At 40.9% G+C, this 16,877-nt stretch overlaps 1 protein-coding gene across 1 annotated transcript; it reads right to left on the bottom strand.

The window, feature by feature from the left end:
* Positions 1-3,906: 3,906 nt before the first annotated feature.
* LOC119660621 (cyclin-dependent kinases regulatory subunit) lies at positions 3,907-16,872 on the bottom strand. The gene is made up of 2 exons (XM_038069323.1): positions 16,712-16,872; positions 3,907-4,197 (listed from the first exon to the last, which is right to left on the bottom strand). The coding sequence occupies exons 1-2, from the start codon at positions 16,768-16,770 to the stop codon at positions 3,987-3,989; spliced, it is 270 nt and encodes an 89-aa protein (XP_037925251.1). The 5' UTR covers positions 16,771-16,872; the 3' UTR covers positions 3,907-3,986.
* Positions 16,873-16,877: the final 5 nt, after the last annotated feature.

The following is a 16,877-nucleotide window of genomic DNA, read 5'->3' as shown; positions in this document are numbered from 1 at the left end:
CTCTAATCAATAGAAGAAGAGTCATTTTGCAACATGACAATGCCCGGCCTCACAGCAAGAATCACGCAAGAAAAAATAAAGGAGTTAGGATGGGAAGTCCTACTTCATCCACCTTATTCACCAGATATTGCCCCATCGGATTATCATTTGTTTCGGTCGCTGGAACATTCCTTACGAAATAAAACTTTCAACTCTGTCACCGACGTCGAAAGGCACCTTCAGTCATATTTTGCTTCACGGCCGGCAGATTTCTACAGGAATGGAATTGAAAATTTGCGCAGCAGATGGCGAACTGTTATTGATAATGATGGAGATTATATAATTGATTAAGAAATAAAAATATTAAAGTTTTAATAAATTTTTAATATCTTACTTAAAAATAATGGATTACTTATGGGTACCCCTAAGAAATACACAAAACATTTCGTACCTGAAGCGCTTAGCTGCCGATTTCCCGGCTTGGTTTTTGTATCAAAAATAACTGACCTGGTTAAACCGAAATCCACTTAAGCGGGACACATTTATAATAGATCTGTAAAAGAGCATTTAGGACAACTACTTTTGCACAACTGGGTACTCTAAACCAGTCTAGGGACTATATCAATTTAGAAATGCAACTTGGCTGACAGCCTGAGGTTATATCAACAAATACATGTTTTTGAACTGTTGCTGCAATTTGTCCGCAGACTCGCGATTTAACTAGGTTTGCACTGACTTTACTACAAAGTAATATCACAAACCCCAAATTATTGAATATAGTACCGCATATTAATTATTACTAGAGTAATTTGTATTATTACATTCATAACGTAAAGTATACGGCAGCGAAAGATAGGTATTAATGAAAAAACCATTTCATACGAGAGAAGAGATAAAACTGGGCGCTTCCGGTATAAAGATTTGCGCTCACTTATGTTAGCACCTTTTCCATTCGTGCATATCTAAGAATGCAAAATACAGCGTGTTCACTAAGAACGTCTACACCATAATTTCGTTACTTTACAAAGATAAGAGAGGATTTAAACTCTAGTATTAAGTCAAGATCACAATTGCATTTCCATTTCAGTCCGTGTGAGATTCAGAAGAAGCTAGCTATTTAAAGAGAATGAGCGCCTAATTCAAGGAATTCTTCGAAGTAGTATCTCTCGTCAGTCATCTAAAGGGCCTAAAATTGAGCCAAGTCCAGTTAGTTAGACACCTAAGATTTTCGAGGACATTCGTAGCGAAGTGGATCAAATAGGGCTATTACTAAAGCACAGAGCAAGGCCATCATCACTTTGTTCACGAAGTTTCCAACATTATCTTTGCATACAGCAAGGGAAAAGTTACGGAAAAAGAACATCACAATTATGCAGCCTTCGAGAACCCGGTGTTTCTCACAAGAGTACAACGAGAAAACCTGTATATCGAAAAACGTCTGAATTGGGCCAAGAAAAATGTCGATCGTAATTGAAAGTGTAATATTTACAGACGAATCGACTATTACAATTAGTAATTGCTGGAAGCGAGGTTGGTCAAAAAAAGGAGAAACGATTTCACATTTCGGTATACTTCATACTTTCGCCAGAAATTTCGATGCAGAGTTGATGGTGAAATTATTCCGGAAGGTATTGTTGAAGTCTGCCAGATCGTTGTATAGGACAGATTCGAGCGAATGGATTTTGGAAGAGGGTAACAATCCCAAACATCGCAATCGACTGTGTACTTCCAAAGATTGGCCTGCGCAAAGCCTAGACGCTAATTCGATTGAAAATGTGTGGGCGTTGATGAATCTTAAGTTAAGAGGTAAGATAAAAAGCACTCGACGTTTGGAAGTGACAAATATGGAGTCAGTTTTGTGATGGCTATACAAAAAATTTAGTAAAAAGTATGGAGAAAAGGTGTGAAACCATTATTCATAGCGAGAGAGATTGGACACCATATTGATGTAATGGCGAAAAACTTTGTATAGTACTTTAATAAAATGTAAAACTTAATTGCTTTTCTTAACCCAAATTTTACTGAACACACCTTTCCTTCACATATTGCCAAACTCCGAGAAATACATATCAAAGACAAACATTGTGCTAATATTTTCTTAAAATATATATTTTATTTAAATTGCAAATTAGAAAGGAAAGTAATTAAATAAATTTCTTCATTGACTGTTTTAAAACAGTCCAGAGGTGTTCGGTTCGGTTTGGATATTGGAAAGGCTACTCAAACGTTTTTCTTCCACCTGGAGCGATTTGGTGATCGATTTAATGTGCGCTACCGCTTATTGAAAGACAATCTTCGAAGCATAAACCCTAAAATCTTCCATGATGCCAAACAAATTATCCTGTAGGATCTTAATATAAGAGTCTACCGGCATTCTTGTTATATATTCCATACAAGAAAACTACACAGGACGTGAAACTGCCTAGGCAAGCCTTGAGGTTTTGCGGGACAAAAAATACAGCGTCCGGTGGTCAAGGTCACAGTTGCGTCCTGTGCATGTTTATTGGTATTGGTCCCCATTTATGTGGTGGTGTTGCTCCTGGTTTGGTATAGAAATTTTCCAGTTTGGTGCCAAAATCAATCTTAGAAAGCGGTGAATAATATTGCAATGTCACTTTGTCGATTTTCTATTGTATTTATATATGTATGTATTGTTTGTTTGTAGCTGGTTGCCTGGTTACATGGATTCGCAAACACAGAAGTGCTGCAGAAACATGGCAATACATTAGCAGATACGCCGAACGCACTGCGCGTTCTGACTCGGCCTCAAACCGTATGATTGCACTTTTGTACTGCGTGTTTGACTAGTTTCACCTCCTGTGTATAGTTTTCTTGAATCCATACCATAATTGAGCTTCATGCAAAACTGTTTATTTTCCCTCCCTAATTCCTCTATCCATTCGCTTCCGTCCGATCCAAAACACTTTATTTTGGACCAGCCTGACCATATAGTCTTCGCCTATATTTATACTTTTCTGCGAACGCCAATCGCGTCTAAGACTAGCATTTCACAATGTTGCCCAAACAGTTTCTGAGAATATTTCTAGTTTGTTATTGTGTTGAATGCTGTGGCGTATTTCTACTGCATTTCGGTATTCATCGATTCTTATATCCTTTACAAGCTCCAGCAGTTGGCTAAGAATCCTTTTACAGGCAAATCGTAAATTTTTGTCAGAATTAGCTTACCACATCAACCGAGATTCCAACCTCCATTGAAATCTACCAATGCTTGTCGCCACTGCCCTGCGTATCGTCAGTTTCCTTGCGAATGTTGCGAGTTAAGGTCTTGTTTCCTTATTTAGTGCCTACCGACAATAATAAATACCTTAATGATTTTGTCTTCATTTGTACGTCTTACCTTCATATTTAACGTTTTTAATTTGAAACTTTATGAAGCGAACGCCGCTGTGTCAACCACCCGCCTTTACTCCATACGGGAAACGGGTAAAATTTGATAATATACCACTATTGACTTTATTTGTGGAGATATTCAAATGGGGTGTATTTTGAGGCCTAGATTACATATAGATGCACCATTGTAAAGATTCTTTGTTTGGGTAGGTTCTGAGAACGAGATCTGCCATTCCTTCCCTTTCAATTGATACTCCACATGACCATATTCATTGAAAAAAAATTACACCGATTACGATTAACCACAGCTAATTCAAAAACATACATAGAATCTATGAACAAATTATACCCAGAAAAAGAGCAACAATCAAGAAGCGATGAATGACTAGCTTTCTTCAAATTCTGCTACAATTCGACTGCTGGAGATACGACAAGATTATTTTTGCTGCTTACCAAAATGGCAGTGCTAAAAGCGGTAAATGTTTCGACCAAAAACAACTCATCAGATTGATATTTCTTCGATGGTTTTACTAATCTATGGTCATATATTCATGTCTTCAAAGTATACAGAGAAAGTTCACAAGTACGTTTCTAATATAAGTCAATATATATTTTCTATTTCTTAGTCTACACGTTTTCAATATAAACAATAAATTTTAAGCGGTCACAGCACGATAATTTGGTTCTTGATTGACTGGTAGGTCAGTTCTAGGTCGTCTAAATAATAATACATGTGGTTCTGGTGCGTGCATCATATAATGAACCCATCCAGGACTCTGTTGAACACCTAAGTTTCTCCATTCGGTTTCCGTCATTAGATGTGATTTCGGAACATGACGAGCCAAATCTGCTGGTAGAATAACATGCCTGAAATGAAGTTCAAGCAAGAATTAAAAATTGGCATGAGTACCAAATGAAGTTGATAACTCTTAATTGCTTTTCAAGAAATTTAAATTTAACAGCCACTGTTTACAGCTTTTGATGTATGTTTTGATCCTAATCACCAATTTCGGCTGTAAATCGAGCTAAATAACCAACCAACCAAAAACGAAATCTTCATATTTTCCTAAAACACGGCACCATCATTTTCGCCGTCTAAATAATTGATTTATCAATGTTGGCTTAACCACCTTCATTCAACATACGAGGCGTTGTGTTTTCTAGATGCCTGGCAGCCCACAAAATTTTTATCCTGAGACCAGATCTTAAGATTACTAATCTTTAATATAAAAGCTAGTGGACCAAGTTTGGTTAGTATAATACTCAATATATTGCGGCCCAAAGATAAAGGCAACAAAAAAACTTATTAATTTTGAATTCTCCAAGGTAGTTTTTTCGATTAGAATTGAAAGTTGAGTCAGTGTTAATTTTACCCATAAAAAATAAAGAGACCTCATTTATACATTGTGCAATATATATATATATATCAAAAAGCCCACGGACCCTCTTCCCGCCCAACCGGACCAAGGGGCGACCAACCTAAGGATGGGCTGAAGGCAACATCCAAAGGCCCGCATCACAGCGATGATGCGTTTTAACGCAAAGTGTGTGCGACCATGCGAAAATGTATTGCTACATCCCGATTGTCGCAAACACTTCAGCCAATGACGCGGAGGTCCTACACTACAGAGACATGGATCTTATATTGAAGAGAGTGCGGATCAAGACTGAAACCCATTAGGTCAGATTGTTACCGGACAGGACTCTTCGGACTATAGCACAGGTTGCAAGGATAACTGCTTTTTGCATCTCCATGTATAGTCCAGCCCTAAGATCGAGCGTTTTCAGCGCTTTATGTAAGTTCTGCGGGACTAATCCCGTCGCTGAAATTATTACTGGGACTACTTGGATCTTTTGTAGTCTCCAAGTGTGCTTCATATCATCTGCCAAGGGGCCGTAGTTCCGGATTTTTTCGTGCTGTTTTTCAACAGTGTTCCGGTCCAACGGTACGGCTATATCGATTATAAAACACGCCCGTTCTTCCTTCAGAAGCAGAACTAGATCGGGTCTGTTATGATTAACACTGTGGTCGGTGGCAATAGTGTGGTCCCACAGTAGTTTGACCCGATCATTTTCCAAGATTCTCTGCGGAGTATACTTATAGTAAGGATGGTAGGTTGCCACTAAGTTATACTTCAACGCAAGGTTTTGATGGAGAATCTTGCAGACGGAGTTATGACGATTGGTGTACTCGGTACCGCTCAACATCCTGCACGCAGATGTTATGTGCTGGATGGTCTCCTCTTCACAGTTACATAACCTACAACTGGAGTTGGTGATTGAGGAGTCGTGAAGAATGTACGTTGTATGTTTCTCATAGAAAAACTCACGAAGAGAATGCACTTGATTGTAATGCATCGTTTTTAAATCAAGTACCCCCCTTCCTCCCTGATGACGTGGGATAATGATCCTCAATTTTTCGGCAGCTCTATTGTGCATGTTTTTGTTTGCAAGAACTACCCTTACCCGTCTATTGACAGATTCTAAATCAGTATTCCTCCACTGTATCACACCGAAAGTGTATAGAAGGACGGGAATGGCAAAGGTGTTGATTGCCATGATTTTATTTTTCCCGTACAGCTCAGTTTTAAGGACAAGATCCAGACGCCGCTCAAATTCCCCCAGCAACTTATATTTCATAATTGCCACAGCAGGTGTTGTTGCTTGCAATATGCCGAGGTATTTGTAGACGTCGTCCGAATCCATGCCCTCAATTCGGATGTTATTTTGGCTGTATCCTTCGTTGTCGGTGTGTTTTCCCCGAACAATTGTTTTTATGCGACATTTCTCCAAACCCAACTGCATGCCGATATCCCTACTGAACTGGATGGTGATGTCCAGCAACGAGCGAAGTTGGTTCTCGTCTTTGGCATACAATTTGATGTCGTCAATGTACATCAAATGGCTTAATGTACATTTCGACAATATGCCATGCTTGACTTGGAACCCGTATTTGCTTTCATGCAAAAGATGGGATAGCGGATTCAAAGCCAAACAAAACCACAGTGGGCTTAGAGAGTCGCCTTGGAAAATGCCACGCCTGATTGGTATCTCTCCTGATGTTTGCGAAGATACCGATAGCTTCGTGCTCCAATTCTTCATTACTGTTCTCAGTAGAAGAACGACATTCGGGTTAATTTTATACAAGCGTAACACTTGTAGTAACCACGAATGTGATATGGAGTCAAAGGCTGATTTATAATCGATGTAGGCTGTCGAGATGTTTCGTTTTTGGTGGACAGCCTGCTTTACAGCTACCGTATCGATTATAAGCTGTTCTTTGCAGCCTCGGGAGCCTTTTGCGCATCCTTTTTGCTCCTCAGCTATCAATTTATGAACATCAAGATGTTTTGAGATGTTCGCGCACAGAACTGAAGTGAAGACCTTGTAGATGGTAGGAAAACAAGTAGTTGGTCGACATTTTGAAGGGCAAGAGGCACCCTGTTCCTTGGGGATGAGGAAAGTTATCCCCTTGGTGAAAAATGGTGGAACTAAATCAGGATCGGCAATCATCTGATTAAATTGATTTGCCAATATCCTGTGAGTGCTCTTGAACCGCTTCAGCCAGAAGTTGTGAATCTTGTCAACTCCTGGTGCCTTCCAGTTACCTGCCTTGTCAAGGACTGCTTTAACGTCGACTTCAGTTACGTCAGGCATGGTCATTTCGGTGTGGGAGCCACGCTGCTTCTAGATTGCAACGACTGGATTCGCTCCAAACACTTCTCCAGAAGTCTTCTGCCTGATCCAGATTGAGGTTACTTTCCCTACCTGAGTTGATGAGATTTTTGTAGAATCCTCGTTGGTTCTGGAAGAACAAGGTGTTGTCTGTCCTTCGCTGAAAGCTTTTCTGATACCTATGGATGCGATTGGAGCATACCGCAAGTTTCTGCTTCAGCACCTCGAGGATTTCTTCGATTGGCATATCATTGGACAGATGGTAGTTTCCAATGATGTTCGCAACGCATCTGTGCACTCTTGGTGATGGATTTCCAAGGAGTGCTTGCGTCACACGACCAATCTCCTTTCTCAACTTTTCGACTCTTTTGTTGAGTCGAAACACCCAGAACGGTAATGTCCTTCTGCGCATACCTCTGTTATTCGCTCTAAGATGTTGGTTATGGAGACGAATAACCGTGACAGCTGCAACGTAGATCAGGCTGTGAACCTCTGTAGCAGTAATCTCGCTAGCCAAACGATCAGCCAAAATTCTGTCAACGGCAGCAATGATGTTAGTAGTTGCCGAAGTAAACTTCAGTTTTGGGATCCCTGGCCTAGCGTCTGGGAGAATCTCAGCATACTCTGTGAATGCGACCTGGAATGCGGTCAAAGCCTCATTATAAATTGGGTCGACATCCCCAGTTACTAAGCTTTTCCTGACTACTGGATTCATGGAGTGCCTTACAGGTGGAGTACTTGTGTTACTCCTTTGACTAGTCCGGTCATTTGATGACTCCAGCCCGAGCTCAAGTGAAACCTCTTGGAAGATTTGTTGCCTAGTTGGTAAGGCAACTCGGTTGTTATTCACGATCACTCGGTACTGGTTGACGACGTTCTGTTCCGGAACATGACTTAGCTCCGGAAATCGGGTTATGAACGCGTCATGTAGTCAATGTCTGTACCCTGATGGATTCCGTTCCAAATCCGTGACACGGTAATAGGCGCGGACGATAAATTCGTTGAGTTGGTTCGTCCAAACCATACGACGCCTAGGTCTCCCGTCCCTGGTGGTTGACGGCATAACCGCCAAAACATCCAAGGGCGAAGAGCCGCTCTGAAATTGTTGAACGACCCTTAACCGTGTTGGGACTGTCTTCGTGACCCTGGGGTCCTATTTAAAGAATTTAAACCAAAGTCCCCAATTTTATTCCCACGAGTAATGGGGAACCAGTCAGCCCTGCAACAGAGCCCCAATGTTGCAATGCCCCATGGTTACCTCCAAAGGTAGGGAAGGTATTTGGAGGGGAGCCGCTGAAATACAGCGTAACGTCACTGCAATTCATCCGATAGGCGCGTCGATCCCTTCACCCCGGATTACGGATTTGTTAAGGAGGTTTACTCCCCCTGAACGGGAAGAATCGATAAGGGAGGACGAACACAAAGGGAAACGTTCTGCTTGTCCGCGGCTACTTATTTACAAGATTAACTTGCGATATTCGTAGCTGACCCGGTGGGTCATGTCATTATCCGCAACCCATGACACGCGCCTGGTCGCATGCAGCTCTATATATATATTTACATAGTAAGTTTTGTCACACCGCTAGTCGACTTTTGTGAGTACTTGGTGCTAAGCCCAAAACGGACCAAAAAAAATTAAGAACAAGCTGAATCATTTAAGGTACTAGGCTACGTTACAAAAGCAAAAAAAAATCGACTTTTGTTTTTCACGTTCTTCAATTACTTACATTTGTAAAAATTAGCTTTTAAAATATGTTGGAAAAATTCGAAGGTGGTTCTTCACTACTCTCGCAGCCTAATGGCCTCCATATTGTACCATTTTTTTCTAAAATATTGATTTCTTCTATTCGTAGAATTACATTAGAAGCAGGCTTACTGTTATATGGCGCAGGGACTTGGAAAAGGAGACAAGCAAAGTCTGACGGGTATTCGCGCTCTTTCTGTGTGCATTGAAGGACAGAAAATCAAAGAAGTTGTAATAGTTTGGATATCTCGGAAGCCTACTTATGCGTGCTACAGCACTACAGCCTCCTTCGTTGTTTTAACAATGTATGGAAATGCAACTATCTCAAAACCAACATCATAATGAGGTATCTCTGTATATTCTGGCCTAAGCCAATAACAAATAGGAAAAGTCGCCGAATGCGTCATTGCGGGTAATTCCATTCAAAAAAACCAATATCCCAGGATGGCCGAACTGTCTCCTCCTAAGGCTACGCATAAACAGTGGAAGAAGTGAGGCAAATTACCAGGAACCAACGGCCAATCTTTTATTATCTTTTTTGAGAATCATCACAACAGTTATTTACACTATTTAGCATAGCACTATTGAGTAGCTATTTGTTTAGACCAAAATTCCCCAGTCAGTAATATGTATCAATCAAGAGGAGTCGCCTTGTGGACTCCTGCTAGAGTAAAACAGCAGTTTCGCATTAGGAGTAGGAGTAATATCCACAGTGCCACCCTCCCTTAAATAAAAACTTCATTTAAGGAATCTTTCTACCTAAAATCTGTTTATTTCTCTGATTTTTTTTTTTATATATAAAAAAAAGATATTTATGAAATTTCGTATGCGAATTGATTGTTATAAGAATACAAAAAGAAAACAAATTTAGGATTTTTAAGTTTCATTCCCAGGTTCAAAAAATTTATTGAACAAATTGTCAAACAATGGTGGTTGACATGATTGATAGATTTTTGTTAAAAAAAGTGGAGTATTATCTTATATTAAACTCTTTATCGTATAAACTAAAATAAAAATTTTTGATTGGAAAAAAAAAATGGCAGACGTTCTTCGAAAAATTCAGTTGTTGATGTTAGGAAATCGAGTGAAAGTCGAAAAACTGATAAACGATCTGAAGAATCTTAGCTTATGATATGGTCAAACATTTATACAAAAACATATCAAACAAGTCGGGAAACCGGAAGCTTGACACTTCAGGTATAAAAGGTTTTGTGCTTCCCAATGTGAGGAGCATAACGTAGTTCTCCATTGGCTTATAGCATTGACCCGAGAGATTGAAATCGTTCAGTTCTGGGCATGTTACTGCCATTGCCAGAATTGAGCGATTTAAGTATCTCGAAGGGCAGGTTACTGCCATTGTCAGAACTCAGCGATTTAAAAATCTCGAGTCAACGCTATCAGCTAATGGAGAACTGCGTAATGAAATTGTTTCACGCATTAATGCAACCTGGATGAAGTGGCATTCCCCAACTGGTGTTCTTTGTGATCGACGTATCAGCGCACGTTCCAAATCTAAAATTTACTGCAATGTCGTCCTTCTGCCACTCTCCATAGTTCTGAGTGTTGGCCGACTATAAAGGACAATGAACGGCGTCTTGCGATAATGGGGACGAAAATGTTGCATTGCACTGGTGGCGTGACACGTTTTGATCACGTCTGAAATGAGAATATCCGCGATCGATATGGGTTTGCGCCGATCGTGGGAAAACTGCAAGAGGGGCGTTTTCGATGGTGTGGTCACGTAATTCACGCTAACGAGAATTCAACAACCAGTATTGGTCAGAACATCGAAGTCAATGGTAAGCAACCAAAAAGCCGGCCAAAACAATGGTCACATGATACCCTGGATGGGGATTTGAAGGTCTCGCGATTACATCCTGATCAATCATTTGATAAAATAAAATGACGAAACCGATCACGACGAGCCGACCTCGCTTGTGAACTGAAGGCTGAAGAAAAAGAAGATGTGAGGAGCGATGAGCCTGACAGTTCCGTGTCACATAGTTAAGAATTCTATTCGCATCTATTTTTTAGAAAGTAATTTAAATAAATCATTTGATGGAAAGCCCTATATTGAAATAGTCAACCTCATACGCTTCACACTCTGAGTTTAGTATTATTAGCAAATGCCAACAATTTAACCAACATCAAATATAAAAAAGGGCTAGGGAGAATTAGATTCTTCTTGAATGGAATTTTAATATTTTACTCGAATTTCAATTATTCTCGTTAATTTTGACGTCAGCATCTTATTTGTATGGTTTAGAATGCTGTTAATTAGCACGAAATTGATAAGTTTGAACTGCTATAACTTTCCCACTAATAGTTGGATTTTCATGAAACCTGGCATGTGTATGCACAAGGCTGTCCTCTATATCGGTGCAAAATTTAGTACACTTAGGATGAACTTAAGGAGAGTTTTTTAGTCTATTTCTAAAAGTTGATAATATACAATTAGTAAATTTTTTGAGCAGATACCGGAATGGGACATCTCTCGAAGATTAGATTTCACATAAGTGTTTTACAAAAAGCCTTAAAAAGGGCTGCAGATAAATAGATTCTTCATAAATATGACTTGAATATTCCACGCGAATGTCAATTATTCCGAGTAATTATGACGTCAGCATCTGATTTGCATGGCTTTGGAAGCGGTAAATTCGTGCGAAATTGCTAAGTTTGAACTGCTATAACTTTGGCGTTAATTGCCTGATTTCTATGAAATTTAGCACATGTATACGAAATATTGTCCCCTATGCTGGTACAAAATTCGGAAGTTCCAAAAAGTAGTAATATACTATTAGTAAGTTTATTTGAGCAGATATCGGAATGGGACATATTTTGAGGCCTAGATTTCATCTAGGTGCACCACTCCGATTTTTTCCGGATTTTTAGGTTGGGTAGTTTCCGAAAATGAGTCCTGTCTCACTTCAAGTGCGTACATTTTGACTCATTACTTATGCACTTTGCAATTTACGCCAAAACTAATATCAGTTTCGGAAAGTACAAATCGGGACCTTTCATTTGATACCCTACACAACTATATCCGGTGATAAAAATTTTTGAATCCCCCCTTTGCATGTATGGGGAGCCCCCCTTTAAACTCCACCTAAATTTATGCCACTCACTGTATGCGTGAGATTTCATAGTTCCCATCTGTCCACCAAATTTCGTTCGGATCGGTCTAGCCGTTTTGGAGAAAAATGTGTGTGACAGACAGACAGACATTGAATCGATTTTAATAAGGTTTTGTTTTACCTTAAAAATCAGATCAGTATTGTCAACCAGTGAAAAAATGCTTTTTTATTCAAAGGATATTATACGTAACCTTCGACGCCTGTAACATACAAAATGCTTTCTGTATCCTTGTAAGTTTTGCTGCTTTAATCTTTCTTTTCTACAGGCTGAATTGTGTTGTAGATCAACCGAAATTTCAGTCATTGGATTTAACGTCGCAGTACTATTTTCTCCAGTATGGCAAAATCTGTCAGGTCGTCTTTTACGTTTTCCAACTCTTCTTTTATCCATATTGGGGTTTTCACTTTAAAAATATTCAAAAAACTTACAGGGTGTTGTATAAACGTTCACGAATTTTCAATATAGCTGTCATTGTATACAGTTTCTAACCGTACTTTCTCGAATATACACACAGTGAGGAGGACTAAGAGTCCTCAACTCACAGCTGAATTACAATAGCTTGCATATCCACTCCCTTGGACCTGTCCCAGGGACAGACGAGGGAGCTGATTCCCCGAGCCCGGTATTTTTCGAAGGGCTCGGAATAAAGACTAGGAAAATTAGGCTGATTCTGCCATTTTGAGAAGGTTCGTATCATTTTCACCCGGGCCCCGATTTCTTCCTGCAACCTTGCCCCGCTTCTTCCAACGTGGTTGGAATCAACTTTTGAGGCACATTATCTCCAAGCAAGATAGGCACCCTGTGAACTTAAAAATACATGTTCTTTGCTTATCGTAAAAGGCGAAATTTGTGGACAACCTACAAACTTTGAAACTTTTCTGGAATATAGGCACGCTCCTCGGCAACGATATCGAGGGTCCCCAGAATGCTCGCTTTCTCCAACTCGACCGAGATCTTCAACGTAGGTGGACATTCTGGCCCTAAGCGAAGTAAAATGGGGGGGGGGGGGGGGTTCTGAGGAAACTATGGATATAGTGGAGGACTGTTTCTACGAACGATTACACATAGTTCCGGAGGGGCTTCCCAAAGAGCGACAGAGAGAATTCAAGTTTCCGTTCTGGATCCAATTACATTGATCATTTTGGAATGTTCCAGCGGAGCTTAGATCTTCGCCTCATCTACTCTACGAAAATGTGAACAAGGAGTGTATCTGGCGCCGGAGGGGCATTACAAAGAAACTAAAAGATATTAGCACAACGAAATATGGCGCAATGTAATGTGCTGCACCGAGGTAAAATCTTAATTTGAAGTCTAAAGAGGAATCCGTCATGGTTGTGTTTTTTCCCTAATATTATTTCTGCTTGTTATCGGTGACGTCGAGGATCGTCGCATCTTTCCTAAAACTCCTCGACTATGCTGATGATACTGTTTGTTCTCATCCAAGGTTCTCAGTCTGACGAGTTATTACATTCTTTCTATCTGCATTAATGGACAGAACATCGAACGCGTCGATCAATTTGTATATCTAGGAAGCGGGGTTTTTGCCGAAGGTGGCACGGAACTGGATGCTATATCCACTTTCACTTCATTGTCTTAAATCTGGAAATGCAGTTTTCCCAACAGTAAAATCAAGTTTAGACTGTTCTGCTTTGTTATATGAGAGTAGCAAATGGAAAGTGACCACCACTGTCACTCGAATGACCCAAGTATTCATCAACACTTATCTACGACGTATCATCGGAGGAAGGGGAAGGAAAGAGAGCTGGAAACTAGCAAAAGAGGTATGCTCAGAAGCTAGGCTAAGATGGGCAGTGGGAACTTTTAAACCAATGAAATCTCCCGGAGTAGACGGCATTTTCGCAGCACTTATCCAGAGAGGCCTAGGAATTATCTTAGAATCTCTTCTGAGGGTGGTAAGGGGGAGAATAGCACTGGGTTACATACCAAGGGCATGGAGACGAGCAAAAGTGGTCTTTATTCCGAAAGCGGGTAAAAAGGATCCTTTTCACCCTAAATTTTTCAGACCAATCTGTCTAACATCGTTCGTACTCAAAACGGTGGAGAAGGTCATAGACAACTATATTAGAACTAACGTTCTAAAGCGTAATCCCCTACATCACTGTCAACACGCTTACCGGGCAGGACGGTCAACTGTATCAGCTGACAGATGTACTACGGGACGCCATAGAAACAAAAGAAATTGCACTGTGCGCGTTTTTGGATATCGAAGGAGCATTCGACAACACATCGCACACAGAGATATAGGATGCCCTGAGCCGCAAAGGAGTGGGAAACACCCTGGCACTCTGGATGGGCAAAATGCTAGAAAGCAGACAAATAGAGGTACAAATTCTATTATCACTCAAGGCTGTCCACAGGGTGGAGTACTATCGCCGCTGATGTGGAGTACGGTAGTGGATGAACTCCTGGACGTCTTAATTAATACTGGAATACAAGTCCAGGGCTACGCGGACGACATTGTTCTAATCTGTAGGGGCAAATATGAAGATACCGTATGTGATAGAATCCAAACTGGATTAAGGGTTACTAGTGCCTTGTGCAGGAAGGTGGGACTGCGGATCAATCCAACCAAAACCACCATAGTACCATTCACTAAGAGGCGTAAGCTGGATCACCTGAAAGCCATAACATGATATGGAGGTGGAACGAGAAACAGAGATCAAATATTTGGGAATCACGCTAAACTAAAAATTACTCTGGAAGACACATGTCGGAAAACCACGAGGGCTCTGATGACTTGCAGATCCATAGTAGGAAAAAAATGGGGTTGCAGCCCGAAGATACTACTTTGGATATATACTGCAATAGTAAGGCCAATGATTACTGATGGAGCAGTAATCTGGGCAGAAAGAACTCAACTCAGTACACAAACCAGGGAATTACATAAGCTCCAAATGCTGGCTTGCGTGTGTATCAGTGGGGCAATGAGGACATGCCCAACGGCATCCCTGGAGGTCCTTCTGGGATTAACCCCTCTCCATCTGCACATACAGATGCAGGCAAGGAGATCAATATTCAGGATGGCCGGTAGTATGAGTGAGGCGGGGAGCTGCCTAAATCGAAGGAAGATTGATATCCTTTCTAGGCGGTATCCCGAATTACTGATACCGAGGGACAACATGACAACGAGATTTCACTTCGATAAGAAGTTTGAAACATGTTGGAGTAACAAGGCAAACTGGGAGAGCGTGGCTGCGACATACGGCTTAAACCAGCAACTGATTACTTGGTACACTGACGGATCCCTCACAACAGAGGGAGTGAGTGCCGGTGTCATTGGTCCAAGGAAAATGTACTTTGCGCCAATGGGCAGGTGCACTAGCATATTCCAGGCGGAAATATACGCCATAGAAAAATGTGCCTCCTTTAATCTGCAAAGGAACTATAGGGGGCAGAGCATAGCTATTTTCACCGATAGCCAAGCAGCGATCAAGGCACTTAGGTTCAACCAGGTGAACTCTAAACTGGTATGGGAATGCCTTGAGAGACTCGGTTCGTCCAACAAGGTCTGGATGCTTTGGGTTGCAGGCCATGCTGGGCTGGAAGGCAGCGGATGAACTAGCCAAGAAGGGAGCAGGGATGCCTTTACACGGGCCAGAACCCTTCTGTGGAATCGGAAACGATTTCATGGCTATGAATCTAAGAAACGAAGAGAAACGGTTGAGGTAACTATATTGGGCCTACCAGGGATGGAGCAGTCCAAGGTGTTTATTGGGGGATACGAACCCATGCGTACAAACGATTGCTTAAACCTCACCAAAAAGAACCTCCGAATCATAGTGGGAATTCTCACTGGTCATTGTCGGCTGAACTATCACCTAGGGAGCTAGGGATATCTTCGGACACTGCCTGCAGGTTTTGTGAGGAGGAGGACGAAACCTCTATACACGTCCTGGGACAGTGTCCGGCACTTGTGCAAAGTAGGTCGAGACATCTGGGAAAACACTTAATACCAGATGCAAAGCTGAAACATCTAGAAGGGGGGAACATACTAAAGTTCCTAACGGTTACAGGCCTGCTTGAGATACTATGATCAATAGGTACACTATAACCAGTAAAAGGAGCACAATAGTTCTTCAAGGACGCGGTGCGACTTTCCCTTAACAGAATAATAATAACTGACCTGGAATTATATTGGTAGCCGCACACGCCCGTCTCACGTATGCGATGTAATCGGGGGAAGTGGCAGTAGATATGTCACATATTAAGGAGGGGTGACAATTGCATTGCTGGCTACGCCATGCAGTGGATCACTTTCCCAAGGTAGCCACAAGAGCAGGGGAGAGTTTAAGCATAATTGACACACTATATCTTATCAAGGGCTAAATGGAAACCATATATAAATAGGTGCAATCGGAACAAGAAACCACAACGCGCAATTTGATTTAGATGTTAAAAAGAGTAAGACATTTATCCCACATGCAGATTTTACCCATAGGGAACACGTCGATTGTTAATTGATATCATTTTCTAAATCAAGTCGATAAAATCCACGATTATCCCTTATGGAATATGCATGCAGGCACCTATGCCGTTGTTAAGTGTTACTAAGGTTAGTAAACAAATGACAAGTATAGCCCAAAAACGGAAGAATATCTTGAAGCTTGTTGAATCGATTTCGTTTTCTACACAAATCATAAATACACTGGATATTAACAAAATTCTAGATTAGTTCCCATCACCAACAAACGTGTTTATATGATGCGTCAAGGTAACAATTGCAGACACAAAACGTTGGCTCAATGTCAGAGAACTATGAATAACGGATTCCAGATCTTCCTGCGAGCTGATGTTTCTAAAACTTACCTGTACTCAAAGACAGCATCGAAGTACTTCTCAGAATACTGGATTTGATCCGCAGGCATATTATATTATTAAATCCAGTAGAACCGCACAAACAAAACAACGTCAAATACGCAACAGCAAACAACTGCCATCCGGGCCAATCTTTTCAAGTGTCAAACTTAAGTGT

Source organism: Hermetia illucens, chromosome 6, assembly GCF_905115235.1.
Source record: "Hermetia illucens chromosome 6, iHerIll2.2.curated.20191125, whole genome shotgun sequence".
Taxonomy (NCBI): domain Eukaryota; kingdom Metazoa; phylum Arthropoda; class Insecta; order Diptera; family Stratiomyidae; genus Hermetia; species Hermetia illucens.
The sequence above is the reverse complement of the archived record's forward strand: the minus strand, read 5'-3'. Positions and strand labels throughout refer to the sequence as shown.

What these genes read in the sequence shown, in the direction of transcription:
- LOC119660621 (XM_038069323.1), bottom strand. Translation starts at nt 16,770, where the DNA reads ATGCCTGCGGATCAAATCCAGTATTCTGAGAAGTACTTCGATGCTGTC. An exon ending in GATGCTGTCTTTGAGTACAG is followed by an intron (nt 4,198 to 16,711) that starts GTAAGTTTTAGA and finishes ACTTCATTTCAG; the next exon opens with GCATGTTATTCTACCAGCAG.